The following is a 15800-nucleotide window of genomic DNA, read 5'->3' on the forward strand; positions in this document are numbered from 1 at the left end:
GTCTGATGAACAATTCCTGAATGAACAAACTCCTCTTTCCTGCCTGTTGCAGGTCCCAGTTGTGTTTAAGCAGCACGGGGTGGTGGAGCCCAGGCTGTCCACTGATGTGAAGCCCATGACCTCTCTGGATTATGCATGGGATGAGCCCATCCTGCCTCCCTACATCACCCTGACAGTGAAAGGAGCAGGCTCCTCAGAAGTTGTGTGCTGCATGAATGACTTCCAAGACAGCAAACTGCTTTACTATGAAAACTTCATCTATATTGCTGCTACATATACTTTCTCAGGGTAATTCTTGATATCTTTGATGGAAATACTTTCTATGTTCACATTAGGCTTTAGTTAATAATATCAAATTATTATTCTCTTTCTGGTTACCATTCAAAAGTTTTTCACATGGAGTTAAACTTTTGTCTACCTTGTAGCTAGCAGAAGAAATGCCAAATTCAGAAACTGTCTGGCTGTCAGTATTTTGTGTGTTTTATCTCATTTGGACATAGTGCCTTTGCTTTAGAGGTGCAGATTGACATTTATTCTGTCACACAGTGAGAAGGATTTTTAGCATCTGGCATCTGCTGTGACCCCACTCTGTAGTCTTGGAAGAGTTGGGATGTTTGGGGTGCCCCTCTGGGGACTTAATGCTTTTTGGTGTATAAAGGACACTTTACCACTTTACCACAAGTCACACCTATTTACAATAGGCCTGTGAGGGTTAAGCTTGCACTGATTTATATGCTACTGAAAACAGCTCTGGGAGATTGATACAGGGCTTTGTTACTTTCCTCAAAATGAAGTAAGAAACTGTTTTTTAATTAATCTGTTTTTCCTGTGAAGTTCCTAGTTCCAGTGAGAAATCAAAGCCCCTTTTAAGAATTTACTCAAGTTACCAGCTTGCCCTGATAATTCCTAGGTGAAAAACCCCCAGTATAAATGTTAGTGTGATGGGTTGCATTGGAAGTATAAAATTCCAGTTGCATTTTGATGCAGATCTAATTTGTGCTACAGAAGAAGCTGCTGAACAAACATGATGCTGTTTTCTTGCTTCCAGGTCACAGGAGCCAAGTGTAAGACCAGTTACTTCAAATAAGGATGCTGCAAATGCAGAGCTTGTCCTTGATGTTTCTCCAAAGACTCAACGAGTTTTGCTGAAAAAGAAGGTACCAGGACACATTTGATTTTTTTAAAATAATACTGTTGCTATGTGCTGAAGTAAAATCAAATGCTGAGAGTAGGACAAGTTAAAAATAAGTTCTAATTTTTAAAGGGACTCCAAACTGATAGGTTATTTTATTTTGAATTGTGGTGGTGCTTCTGTATAAGACTTTTATAGGGGTAAAGGTGACAGGGAACTGGAATGAAGTGGCAAGGAAGGTTGTAAATGCCTCCTAGACAGCAGACTATGGTAGTTGTGTGTTGAATATTCTCATGAAGTTACAAGGTAGGACATGCTTCCTTTTTGGGAGCATTGTAAGCCAAGTCATCTATTTCTGGTGCTCTTAAGAAACAGAAACTGTGTTTAAATATTGCTGAGATTAAACAGCTTTTAAATGCAGCTCTTCATCTAGCTGCTGTTGTGTATTCATTAAATATTAGAGTTCAATCAGAAGCCTTTATCCAATCTAGTTCCTAATTCTAATTCAGGGCTCTGAAGTTAAATATATACAATACATTCCAAGAATTATAATTCAAAGCCTCTGATAGCAAAATAGAACAAAAATATTTGCTCTGTACTGTATTTAAATGTTGAATTTTTCTGTAACAGGAGCCAGGAAAGCGATCCCAGCTCTGGAGGATGACAGACTCAGGAATGCTTTGCCATGAAGGTTCTTCAGTTCCTCACAACCCCCACAAACCTTCCCCTCGCTCTGAGGACTCCAGTATGATTTTGGATATTGCAGGACTAGCAGCTGTCACTAATAACAGGTATTGAAATGCATACATACATTGATTACAGATCATACATTGAAATGCGCACATTGGATACAGTCCATACATTGAAATACATACATTGAAATACATACATTGAATACAAATCATGCATTGAAATTCATGCATTGAATGCAGTTCATACATTGAAATACATACATTGGATACAGACCATACATTGAAATACATTCATTGAACACAGTTCATACATTGAAATACATACATTGAACACAGATCATACATTGAACACAGATCATACATTGAATACAGTTCATACATTGAAATACAGTTTATACATTGAAATACAGTTCATACATTGAAATACATACATTGGATACAGTCCATACATTGAAATACATACATTGAATATACTTCATACATTGAATACAGATCATACATTGAAATACAGTTCATACATTGAACACAGTCCATTCATTGATATACATACATTGGATACAGTCCATACATTGAAATACATGCATTGAATGCAGTTCATACATTGAATACAGTTCATACATTGAAATACATACACTGAATGCAGTTCATACATTGAAATACATACATTGGATACAGATCATACATTGAAATACATACATTGAACACAGTCCATGCTTTGAAATACATACATTGAACACAGTCCATACGTTGAAATACATACATTGGATACAGACCATACATTGAACACAGTTCATACATTGAAATACATCCATTGAATACACATCATACATTGAAATACATACATTGAATACAGTTCATACATTGAATACAGATCATACATTGAAATGCATACATTGAATACAGTCCATACATTGAAATACATGCATTGAATGCAGTTCATACATTGAATACAGTTCATACATTGAAATACATACACTGAATGCAGTTCATACATTGAAATACATACATTGGATACAGATCATACATTGAAATACATACATTGAACACAGTCCATGCTTTGAAATACATACATTGAACACAGTCCATACGTTGAAATACATACATTGGATACAGACCATACATTGAACACAGTTCATACATTGAAATACATCCATTGAATACACATCATACATTGAAATACATACATTGAATACAGTTCATACATTGAAATACATACATCGAATGCAGTTCATACATTGAAATACATACATTGAATGCAGTTCATACATTGAAATACATACATTGAATACAATTCATACATTGAAATACATCCATTGAATGCAGTTCATACATTGAATACAGATCATACATTGAAATGCATACATTGAATACAGTTCAAACATTCAAATACATACATTGAATACAGTTCCTCGGGAAACTGATGAGGGTTTCTAACAATGTCTTTGAAAACATGCTTGATCTGATAGTCTCTGAATACAGAAAGAATTGTTCTGAAGGAATATGAAAGAGCTGGATTTTGTCTGGCTTTGTTAGAAAATCTCACCATCACCTGTGTGACTTGGAAATACTTGTAAAAGTGTGGCTGATGCCTTTTCAGCAGGTGACTATTGACAGAGCACTTCAGAAGAGAGATTAGGAAAATGAACTGGGGCAAAATAAATGTTCAGCATTAACACAAATGCAGGGTAAAAGCTGTGAGGAGCATCCTGTGAGCACTGAGGCTTCCCCTGCAGGTACGAGCCGCTGATGCTGAGACGGCCGGACCGGCGGCGCAGCACCACCCAGACATGGAGCTTCCAGGATGGAAAGCTGACCTGTGGCATCCCTGGCCTTGTTGTCCAGGTCAGTACTGATCATGTGTCAAACCTGGTTTGTTTGTTGCTGATGTAGATGACAGAGTCATTTGAGCTTAGTGTTGAAGTGAACTAAAAGCTTTGAGACAAGTTCAGAATACAGAGCGAAACAAACTTGTGCAAGCACCTTATGTTTTAAGTTTATATTTGAATGGTCTTAGTTTTTTTAATGTTCTTATTTTTTTATTAATTTCAAATTATTAAAGATCTTGCACTATTAATTAGAAATTAGAAAAGTATTTTAATTAGTACCATGATATTGCATTGATCATTTACTGCAGTGTAGTAAGTTACTGCTTGAAGCAGCCAAAAAAGTTCTGTATTGCTGTCTTTAGACAACAGTAAGTCAGGATTGACTCAGTAAGGATTTACATTCTCATGCACAGGTCCAGAGTTCATCTTATAAAAGCTTCCTATCATTTTGGAAGGCTTTTCAGGAAGGACTTTCCAATGTCCCCTGATGATGTGATAGCTTCAGTTTTAAACGTGCAGTGGGAATACTTAATTCCCACTTAATTATCAAATACCCACCTAATTATCAATTACTTAATTATTGATCTTGGCTGATCCTTAGATTCCAGATAATTAGAAATTAATTAGTAGAAACTTCTATAATATGCTGCTGGACTGCTCTTCTTTTAGTTCTGAAGAATAAGGAGAAGAAAGTAAAATACTGCTTTAAATTAAGGTATGTAAATAGTTATCTGAAGTCTTTACCTATCACTTAATTACTTAATTTTCTTTCCTTACTTTTTTTCCTTTCTCCAGGCAAAGGGTGGAATGCAGGGTCTTCATGATGGAGCTGAAGTTGTTCTAGGTCCTGAAAACTCACTTGAACTTTTGGGGCCAGTTCCACCTGAACAGCAGTTCACAAACCAAAAGATGAGGCCTGGCTCAGGAGTTCTGGCTGTGAGAGTCATCCCAGATGGGCCAACCAGAGTTCTGCAGGTGACAGTCCTTCATTACCTAGAGTCTAGTTACAGTCTTTGCTTATACTGGAAATAGTCTTTATAAGTATTACATCTTTAAATCCTTATGAATAGCTGCTGTTACAATGACATGAAGGGGATGGGAATATCATAAACCAGAAGTAGTTAGTACAAAAGTTTCCTTGTCCTTAATTTTTAAAAAGGATAATTTGCTAAGATAGGGCAGTGTAGTTGCTATTTATATATATGAAAGGGATCATTGTAGTAATTTATTTATAATAATATTTATATCTATGAAAGGGACCACTGTAGTAATTTATTTGTTTTCAGATAACTGATAACTGTAACCAGCGTAGAAGTGATCGTTCATTCAGTGAAGGAGAACAACTTCCAGTTTCGGACCAAGATCTGCGCAAGTTGAAAAATCCAGATACAGAGCAGGAATTGGAAGTAAGATATGACAAACAGTACTTGTCTTTTTTATTTTAATTTTTCTTTCTAAATTTTAGGAGGGGGATGATGGTCAGTAACCTTTCTTTGTGTTATGAACTTTAGATTTTTCTGCTACACCTTCTTCTTCTTCTTAAAATTTGGGTTAATATGTCTTAACCCTCCTGAGTCTAAGACTGATTGTTCAAGAGCTGCTCAGTCTCTCTGGAGGTGATCCCAAAAAATAATTTCCTTGCAGAAATGTGTATTTGATATCATAGGTTTTTTCAGCTGCTTTGTTAGTGGTGGGTTTTTTCCCCTTCTTTTCTCAGGTGCTTGTGAAACTGGAAGGTGGAATAGGATTGTCTTTGGTCAACAAAGTCCCTGAAGAGCTTGTGTTTGCAAGCCTCACCAACATTAATGTCCACTACACTCAGCTCTCAACTGGTCAGGTGCTAGAGCTCAGTGTGCAAGATATACAGGTATTTGCCATTTTGAAATAAATTCATTTATTCATGGGTCTTCAGTTTTTTTGACTCATAATAGGTTTGAAAAATGTTTAGAGCAATGACTGAGATTTTAACTCCTAAATATCACTGGGGTTTCAATGCCATTTTCTGTCCATTGTGTAGGTGGACAACCAACTTCTTGGCACCACACAGCCTTTTATGCTCTTTCTGACACCCAGGAGGATTGAGAATGGGCCCCTGGACCCTGCTCCTGCTGTGCAAGTCAATGCCATGAAATTTCCCAGTAAAAATGCACTAACTGATATATACAAGGTAAACCACAATGTTTTGTTTGTGTAACATAGGTATTACTTTGCTTAAATGACCTTTCCTGTTCTTAATTTTTACTTGTAATCTGAATTCGGTGGTTTGTGAAATACACTTTGTTGAATCAATTCTGAAGCTTAAAGGACACAGTGTCCACTTCTTCATGTTTGCAGTGTTCAAAGCTATAGTAGAGTGATGAACAGGGTAATAAATATGTTTAAAAATGTGACAAATCAGTCCAGACCCCTGTCTGTCCATGTCTGTGACCTTACTTTTCAAGGCAGTTATTCTCTCCTGAGAACTGTAGCACAGTGAACCAGAATATCTATGTTTTGCTCTTCAGGAGTTGAATACAAGGTTATAAATTCTTGCTTCATAAACCTGGTTCTGTGCTCTGCAGTCGTTTGGGAACATTGGTTATAAATTTATCCACCAACTGTGGATAAATATACTGTGATGGCAAAACTGAGTTGGTTGTCAAGACTTATTTTCTCACTTGGAATCTTCACCCATGTCTTTTGACTCTGTTCTGAAAAGCAGCTGATTTTAGTGCTGGAAATGCAGCTAAGATTTTGAAGTGTTAGGATTAGGTAATTAAACACAAGGCCTTCCAGAAAATTGAAATAATCATCAATAGTTGAAATAATCATCACTAGTACATAACTTGAAGCAAAGAAAGCTACCAAAGACATTTTGAAGGTGAGAATCTTGCTACAAATCCATAAAAGTGAAAATATTCCATTGAAATAGAGTCCTTTTTATTAGTTTACATGGATTATATATCTGGTGTTAATGCTGTAAACTGAGACTTGTTTATCTCTGTAGCATCTGATGATCACTGCCCGAAAGTTCACAGTTCAAATTGAGGAGAAACTTCTTCTGAAGCTGTTGAGTTTCTTTGGCTACGGCCAGTCGGAATCAGGTGTGGTATAACATTGCACAGCCCAGTTTTACAATGCACAGAAGTATCATGATCTTTGTGTATAAAGTAGAAAACACCAGCACACTCTTGGCTGTGAGGAACCTCCCACTCTTGAGCAGAGCTGCAAATGCCTCAGTGGCCCCTGTGAAGCTGCTCATGGTGTTGTGCCTGTGGCAGAGCTCAGGTGATGGCCCAAGTCCAGCCTGTCTCTGTGTCTGGATTCATCTGAACTGGGATAAAAGAAATTGTGTTATCAATTTAGCAAGCCACTTTGTTTAGTGACTTGTTTAGTTTGTTTATTTAACCCAGGGCTAGAAGTGGGATCTGTGTTAATTTGTTCCTTGGGCAGTTCCTCTTGCTTCACTGCAAGAAAATTTTGTCTGACCTTTGTTGTGGCATCCATACCCCTGGTTTTAATTATAATGTAAGTTTTCTTTCATTCATGTAGACAAGACAGACCTTTTCAATCTTCTGATCTCATAGATGCTATTCTAATCCTCCTATTTTAGTGTTTATCTGTGCTTTGGAAACTTTCTGAAATGTTTGTTTTGGAGTGGCAATTGAAAAAGTCACTTCTCTTATGCAGTAGCCTGTGTACTGTTACATAATAACTGTCACAGGAAAAGAACTATTTTTGGCATAATTCCAAATGGGGCCAAGCCTACAAATGATGCTCCAGAGTTCTGTCTTGCTAATCCACAGGATCCTCTGAATTGTCTCTGGAAAAATAACAGAGAACTTTCAAACTTAAATCTCTAGTGATGAGGAAGAAGTACAAATTTTGAGTTTTGCTCTTAGCCTTTTAACTAATCTCCCCTTTGCTCTGATTTACCCTGTTCCTTTTGCTCTTTTTTCCTTACTTACTTTACATTATTTGTAGTTTGTCTGCTGATGTTATCCTAGATTCAGACAAAAATAATTTTCTCATTTTTAGTTAGCATGTTTTATTGTCCATAAGTCAGAGTTCATAAGGCTTGGTCATCTTTCATCTTTGCCCTGCTTCCTCACACCACCCTGGTGCTCTTACAACTAACATGAACGTGTTAACGTCAACCAAATTTGAGTCACTTTCCATGTAAATTGATTTATTTATTTATTATTTATGTCTTCCATGTAGGCATGTTGGCATTGTGTAGTGAATATTTGAAAGCTTGCTTTGTACATTATATTCCTGGTTAAGTGTGTAAGGAATTACAGAGAGAGTAGAGAGAGGAAAACAGACTGTAAGAGCACAACTGCACAGTAGGAACATTGCATAATCATGTGTTATCTCCCTGTTTCTATGTGCTGATAAAGAGAAATTAGAAGTGAGATTAAAAGCTCAAATAGCAGGTTTTAGAGATGCAGAGAGATCTGACAAAAATTCTTGAGCCTCAGAGGTCAACTTCGTGTCACAAGGCATGAGTAATTTTGCTGGCTCCACCAGCAGTCACACATACTTTTTATTTGTGCTGAGGATTGTTAACTCTTAACACATTGTGCATTCCTAACCCCATATTTATTTATCTTTAACTGGTCCTGATTCCTGTGTTTTGTCTGGATGCAGAGGTTGAAAATTACGATGAAAACCTCCATGAGAAGGTTGTTGAACAAGGAGGAGCACAAAAGCGATACTACTTCGAAAATCTGAAAATCAGTGTGCCTCAAATCAAGTTGAGTGTCTTCACTTCCAACAAGCTCCCTTTGGATCTCAAGGTACACCAGTGCATTCCCAGAGTGGAATTCCCAGAGTAAAGAGAAGGAAAAACTAACTTAACACTCTCAGTTTCCATTTACTCTTGCATTATCCAAGTTAAAAATAATAAAAGTTCCAGCAACTTCTGACATGTAATTTGCATAATTTCCAGTCTCTTCTGTTACAGTCCTTCATTTTTTGTAATTTCACTTGAAGCACAGCCAACTGGACCTAATGACTCACTGCTTTACAAAGGACCTTAGTTACAATGATGGAAGTGTAAAGAGCTTAAAGGGAATTTACTGTCTTAAAAAAGTTATTCAACTTCTTATACAAATACACGACAACTCCTGAGTGTTTTCATCCAAAAAAATGTTGTTTCATTGGAATTGAAGAATTTGCATGAGGACTGTGCAATATAGTTGAAAATTCAAGTGAACTGAGATTGAGTATGAACTTAAAATCAGTAGGAAGTCTGGTCCTTTTCATATGGTCATAAATCTGGCACAGCTGGAGAGTGAACCAGGAATTCCAGATTATGGCCAGAACATAATCTCATCCAGTGTTCCCAAACTGTGTTTGGACCTTCCTGGACACAATCAAGTGCCAGCAGTCAGTTGCCACTTCAGAAATGATTAATTTAACATTCAGTTCTCTCTGAGCTAATAGAAACTCTTCCCTACAAGGTGGAAGAGTTAAAACAAAACCAACCAACCAAACCATAAAAAACCCTCCTCAAAAAACCCTCAGTTCCTTGTGGAGGAACTGAGCTGCTGCCTTTTCAAAAAACCAAAACTGAGACACCAACTGGGCTTTTTTGTCCTTCATGTTAAGGACATCATGATGAGTAAGCTTCTAAAGAAATTTAGTGTTGTGTAATGCGTGTCTGTCATGGAGTCTTAGCAAGATGATCCAGAAAATCACCAGTCCTACATTCTTGTATTCTTTTTACTGAATCCTTGTTCCAAGAACAGTTCAACAGCTAGTTGGGGTATTCCTTGGCTGTGATGTTCTTAGCTAGAATATTCCTTGGCTGTGATGTTCCTAGCTAGAATATCCCTTGGCTGTGATATTCCTAGCTAGAATATTCCTTAGCTCTGATATTCCTTACTGCTCAATAACAGCAGCCCTGTAGTGAATATGTAGTTGCACTTCAGCTTCAGCATGAATACCCTTGTAATTGCATTGTTTGAAATGCAGGCTGAGGAAGCAGAACTGGTGGTGAGTGTGTTTAAGAACCCAGCACTGTGCACTGTTGTGTTTGGATTCCTACCACCCTTGGTATAGGATTGCACATGGATCCATCTTGGCAGCTTTCCCAAGAAAAAACTTGGCATATACATTTTTCTCTATAATGCTAAGAGTCCCTGCATATTCTGTATATTGACTTTCAGAGAAAGAGTTCAATTCAGTTCTGTAGCCCAGGAGAGTTCAGGGTAGGAGGGAGAGAATAATCACAGTAGAGCCTTTGTGGAAGTTTTTCTAACTACCTCTAATGTTTCTGGCTTGGACATGGCTGTCTGGTAATTTGGTGTAGACAGATTATTTTTATGAGGTACCAGTATTAACAAAGTTGTCTTATATAATATCTGATAGTTAAACAGGAAATTACTTCCTACCCAAGTGAATAATGAGGACTATTCTGGTTGGCCATCCATTTACTGAAAAAATAAATAGCTCTTTTCTTACACACAAACTTAACTCAGACCTGTAACTTGCCTTAATTGCCTGCAGATGGCACAAAAACTCGTGTTCCTTACAGCAGGCAGCTTTGGTGGTTAATGTGCAAAGATAAAACATCAGCCTGAAGCTTCTTGCCTTCCTCAGTGTCTGATGTTGGTGAGTGTGCAGATGCCATTATCAAGACCTGAAGAAGAGTCACCCTCTTTCAGTCTTGAAAACTTAGTTTTCTTATCATTTTTTCCAAATTATTTTATTTATGTGTGTCTCTGTTTGGATGTATAGCCTGTCCACCTTAGCCATGTTTTTTTATGTATAAATTGTACAAAGTACCGATGGCCTATGAACTAATTACAATCTTAGTTTTCTTCCTTGAAAAATAATGGGAAATGCTAGTTTAAAGAATTTCTTTAGACCACAGAATGTTAAGAAATGAGCCTCAGGCTTACAGGAAATTATGTATGTTATTCCAGCTCATCCTGACACTTAATCCCTTCACAGAAGTTCAGCAGGGTGGAAAATAGCCAGTTTTGTCAAGAAAATTCATTTAGAGTTGGAGTTTAATTGAACATTAGAACAATATAACCAAGTTGTATATAGAATTTTAGACATACTTTGGTTTGAAATATTCCTATCAAATGTGGGAAGCAGATTGCATTGAGAAGTTAGTGACTCTTGAGTTATTGAAGAAATGCAGTGCTCAGAAGCTTAGAACTGAAAGGTTTGTGGGTGACTGCTCTCTATATCAGTGTCCACACTGCAGTGCTAAGAACTCCAGCAGCTTCAGAGAATTTTGATTTGTTACCCATTGAAAGGATGCTGTGAATGAGAAGCAGAGAGAAGAATTACAGTGACAATATCTTTTATTTCCTCAGGCATTGAAAAGCACCCTGGGCTTCCCTCTGATCCGGTTTGAAGATGCTGTGATTAATCTGGATCCTTTCACTCGGGTCCATCCCTATGAAACTCAGGAGTTCATCATTAATGATATCCTGAAGCACTTCCAGGAGGTCAGTGTGGCTGAGATGATGTTGTGGCAAAGGATGAACTTCTCTTGGTTGAGGAATTCTCCATTAGGGATGTGGGAACCCTTTCCTGACTATCAAGTGTTAGTGCTGTGTGGCTTCTTTTGAATATGGAGAAGTAGTATCCCACAAGAAATCTAAGAATACTCTGCATTTTAAGATGAAAATGTTGTTAATTTTACTCCATTTCTGTGTTGATTTCTCTCATAAACCCACCTGGCTGGCATAAGCTTCTGTTGTGGGTGGGATTTTTTTTTTCTCTCAACCTTGATGGTGTAAATGTGATCCATAAGAAATATTTCATTCTTCCTCTTGATTTTCCAGGAGCTTCTGAGTCAGGCAGCAAGCATTCTAGGGTCTGTGGATTTCCTTGGCAACCCTATGGGCCTGCTGAATGATGTTTCAGAAGGTGTTACTGGACTTATAAAGTATGGCAATGTGGGTGGCCTCATCAGAAATGTCACCCATGGAGTATCAAACTCTGCTGCAAAGGTAAAAATTGTAATATTAAAGTTTGCTATAAAAATAGGCAAAAAGTTGTATAGAACTATTGACCATGCTTGAATTGCTTTATCTGTGTTTTGTAAAAATGGCATATGAAGTGTAGATTTTGTTTTTCTTAAATGCTTTCTATACATCCCAGGGATAACAGGAGTCAGTGAAGCACTCAAAGCCCTATTATTGTTATACAGATACTTGCAAGTTAAATCAACAGCTAACCAAAGGGAGAAATAATTTGCTCCTACATGCAAATTTACAAAGCTGTGTTAAATTATGTATATAATCTACTCAGAGAGAGAGCACTAGAGAAAGGTGGAGCATTTAAGGGGTTATTTAGTATAACAGGGGTTTTTAGCTGTTATTTTTGAGAAGTGATGAAGCTGATGTGAACAGCAATTATTATGCTGACCCTTGAGCTTTGGGGGTTTTGTGCCACATAGCAACAAACTAAAGAATTTCCAGATTGCTCTGTATTTATCTGTAATTTATTTCCAAAGTCTCTGCATGGTGAACATTCTTTTGTCCTTCCTGATAACAGCTGAAGGAATTCAATTATATCAGTGAAAATAACTGCATTTAGTGCCCAAGAGAGGGATGATCTGAGGCAGGAGTCAGAAACACAAAGTAGTTTGGATCATGGTTGATGCTGTGCTTGATAGTTAGCAAACACATGTTCTTGAAATGTTTTGTTACATACATGGTGTGTCAGCATGAGTCCCTTCATGGATACAACTAAAATAATATGTTTCTGACACAAGGACATGTTGGTAAGTTTGGTTTTGTAAAAATTCTTTACTTTCTATTTTTATCATTTTCCTAACAGGTAATTTTATGTGTATTGTCATGCTTCATCTTTTAATAACCTTTCCCACTTATTTGTATGCAAGGCAATCTGATTTTTCCCTTCCTTAGTGAAAAAAGGTAATTCAGAAGATGTGAAATGCAGAGCCTATGTAATTACAGAGAGCATTATCAAACCTAGTCCACCACCAAGTGCAGAGCAGGATCTGACCCAGAGAGCTGAGCCATGAAGAAAGATGACATGCACATTCTCTGTCATAATTACCTTGATTGCACCATTAGCCTATTTTGCACAATTTCAAGAAACTCAAACAAAATTCTAGGTTGATATTCCTGCCTTAATCTCCTAGTGGGTGCTGCTGTAAATCTCAGCGCTGCAAATCCAAGCAGTCTGGTAGAAGACCTGCTGAGCTTCTGGGAGGCAGCTGGATCTGTCTGTCCAGCTGAGTCCTTCTGTCCATGCTGTGTCCTCATGGCTGTGCTCTCTGGTGACCCATCCACTCCACCCAATGGAGTGTGTTTCTTTAGAGTTTCCTTTCCATAAAGTGGTGTTTCCTCATTGCAGTCACATCTGCAGCCACAGTCTCATAAATCTTCCTTTAAAAGGCACGAGCCTTGTTCTGTTTCCCACAAGGGCAAGGTCATTCTTTGAACTTTGGAGTCATTTGTAACCAAGGGGTTTGTGAAGGAAGATTTTCAAAGGCAGAGGGGCAGTTGGATGCTGAACTCCTTTCAAAATTCAACAGGAGCTGAGTGCCTGCTTCCCATTTATACCTTTGAAAATCACCCCATGTACTATTTATTTGTCTTCCCAGGTATTTTTTTCTTTCTCCTTTATATATCAGAAATGGCTCTGTGATGCAAGTCTCACACAGTTCCCTTTTCAAAGCTTTCTACATGGTTTATGTATTTGTCCTTTTGGAACAAGGAGAGAAATCCATAATTTAAAAAGGTTTAGTAGTACATTGTGGAGCTCCTTGATTAATCCTCTTTCCAAAGGTTGAATCTTAATTCTGCTGCATAGAAGACAATGGTACAAAAGGCTCAAATAGTCAGGTTGAATTCTTCCTTATGTGTTGCACTGCTTTCAGGCACTTACTAAAACTAAGCCAGGAATGTCCATAGGATAAAAAAAATGGCATTTCAAGTTGAGTTTGGGATATGTTATGTTCATGGTACAACAGAGAAATTTGTCTTTTACTTTCTGTTCTACCTTCTTTGTGCCTTATGAGTGTGTCTAGGATATGTAAAGCATTGGTAAAGAAAATTATGTGGAGAGAAAAAACAATTTGAGTTAGTCAAGAGAAACAAAACTGAAACAATAGGTCGTTTTCATCTTGCTGTTGGTGCTCCAGGAAGGTATTTTAAAGTATATTTTCGCTGCATAAATTTTCACCTGATTCAGCTGTGCCACAGAGGCCTCTTGTCTTTGCAGCTAATCCTGTGGATCTGGTAACTAAAGCAGCCAAAACTAGAGGAGCCTGTGTCCTGCACAGGCGCTGAGGGCTGGAAAAAATCTCCATTTTGGTTGTCTGACTACCTGACTTATGAAGTGTCTAAAATAAAAATCTATCCTAGATTTTAAGATGAGTTAGCTATTGAGGTGTGAGTAGATAGATAAACAAAGAGTAATACTGTAATCATGGCTTTTAAAGTAACACTGCTCAACTGAAATGAGAAGTAAGCTATAGGAGTTGTATCTGGTTTTGTCATTTTATTGCTTTTCTATTTTATAGTTGTGCTGATTATCCCTGTAATGGCTTTTCCATGCATTTCAGAGCATGCAGTGGGTAATGCCTTCTTTCAAGTGGAGAGCTGCAGTGTATTTAAATTGGCACAAAACCTCAGGTTAAATAAAGTTCACTCCAGACAGTTTTGTAGTTTTTATCCCTTGGAGATTCCAAGTTCTGTATTTTAAAAAGTTCTTTGATCCTAAATATAGACACCAGAGGGAATTACATTCCCTCTGAATGGAGCCTTCTATAGTTGCCATATGCGTGGAAATGTCTCACATTCTTGGCATCCACACTTTTTTTATTTCCCCCGTTAGGCATGACAGAACTAAATCCTAAATTTCCCCTGTTTCAGATGTGTTTCAATTAGAAATGAATATTGAACACTGAATTAGCAGCTGAACAAAACTGTTCTGTAGCTTGTGTTCTCCAAATGGAAAATAAGTGTGGTTGTATCTATTATTGGCAAATAGGTGTTATGTTGACACAGTGGTGGTAAAGGATTGAAAAGATTCACAGCTTGTCAATACTGTATTTAATGTCTCTGATTTCTCTCTACCTCTACCATAAATTCCCTTATCTTTTAGGAATTATGAGCAGATAGTAGTGTAGCTGTTATGACTCTGTTAGGTCATGGGATATAGGATGGAAATAATTGTTGTGTACCTCTCTTCCTGTTGAGAAAAAGAATTTAATGAACTTCGTGAAAGGGCTTAATTTTCATATTGAACTTTGAAGTTTCTATATTAATTAGGCTTCCTAAGGAAAGGTAAGCCATCAGTCAGAGCTGCATTTCCCTGTTGGTTTTTGGGAAGCATGCAGGGTTCTGTGAGCCAGGCTTCCTTCAGAAGGAGGCAACTGAGATGCCAAAACTTCCCTGGAGCAGAGTTGCAGCAAATTGCATTTGAGTGTCTGTTTTCTTTTATGGCTGATGAACCTTTCTGCCCTGGATTTTCATTCCATCTGTTTATTTCAGCTGAGTTCAGACTGATGGCAGAGGTGCTTAACAGAGATAGGAAAAGAGGTGAGGTGTTAGAACCAGACAAGAAAACTTTAAGAGTAGTAAGGATGCTCCAGGTGAGTGTTTGGCCTGGAGGCATTTGTAGAATAGGAGCATGAAAGCAACACAAAGGGAAGTGGAAGTTTTAACCCTCCATGAAAGCACCACAAAGGGAAATGTGAGTTTTAACCCTCCTTGTAAGATAAATCAAAGCAGAATCTCAAGTGGTTGGCAGTGACAGGAAGATAAAGATAACTGAATGGAAAATAAAGAGGAAGTAATAAAGGGATTATTTAAAAACAAATCTTGAATATGTGTTTGACTTGCATGAATGTTAAGTTTAACAAAGTTGGCAGCAAATACAATGAGAAGTGGCTGTACCAGAGCACAGAAGGAAGGTCCAGTTTGAGCAGGCTCTACCCAAAACCAGACAGAAAGGTTTCTAAAACAATCAAAGCTGATGATTCCCTTTTGTTTAAAGTGGTTTTTTGTTCACTTAATCACTCCTCTTTCATTCAGAAGCAAGAACAACTACCATTCTCCCATCTTGGGACTAACTGCAGTTCAACTCTAGCAACATCAGAATGCCAAGGAAGTAGCTGAAAATAAAAGAATATTTTCATGTCAGGGAGCTTCTAACAAAAGCCTTTGT

At 37.6% G+C, this 15800-nt stretch overlaps 1 protein-coding gene across 5 annotated transcripts in view; it reads left to right on the forward strand.

The window, feature by feature from the left end:
* Positions 1 to 15800, forward strand: part of VPS13D (vacuolar protein sorting 13 homolog D) — a 103594-nt gene that overhangs the window by 54531 nt on the left and 33263 nt on the right. For all 5 annotated transcript variants that reach the window (XM_054291955.1, XM_054291957.1, XM_054291956.1 and 2 more), the window contains 12 exons: positions 53 to 288; positions 1049 to 1157; positions 1763 to 1923; positions 3558 to 3666; positions 4446 to 4625; positions 4937 to 5056; positions 5368 to 5517; positions 5668 to 5817; positions 6637 to 6733; positions 8280 to 8428; positions 10964 to 11098; positions 11438 to 11605. In XM_054291955.1, coding sequence (XP_054147930.1) covers positions 53 to 288; positions 1049 to 1157; positions 1763 to 1923; positions 3558 to 3666; positions 4446 to 4625; positions 4937 to 5056; positions 5368 to 5517; positions 5668 to 5817; positions 6637 to 6733; positions 8280 to 8428; positions 10964 to 11098; positions 11438 to 11605 — 1764 coding nt within the window. The remainder of the gene's footprint in view (positions 1 to 52; positions 289 to 1048; positions 1158 to 1762; positions 1924 to 3557; positions 3667 to 4445; positions 4626 to 4936; positions 5057 to 5367; positions 5518 to 5667; positions 5818 to 6636; positions 6734 to 8279; positions 8429 to 10963; positions 11099 to 11437; positions 11606 to 15800) is intronic.

This window comes from Melozone crissalis, unplaced genomic scaffold (genome assembly GCF_028551555.1).
Source record: "Melozone crissalis strain CALT ecotype California unplaced genomic scaffold, PUWL_Pcris_2 ptg000107l_1, whole genome shotgun sequence".
Lineage (NCBI taxonomy): Eukaryota > Metazoa > Chordata > Aves > Passeriformes > Passerellidae > Melozone > Melozone crissalis.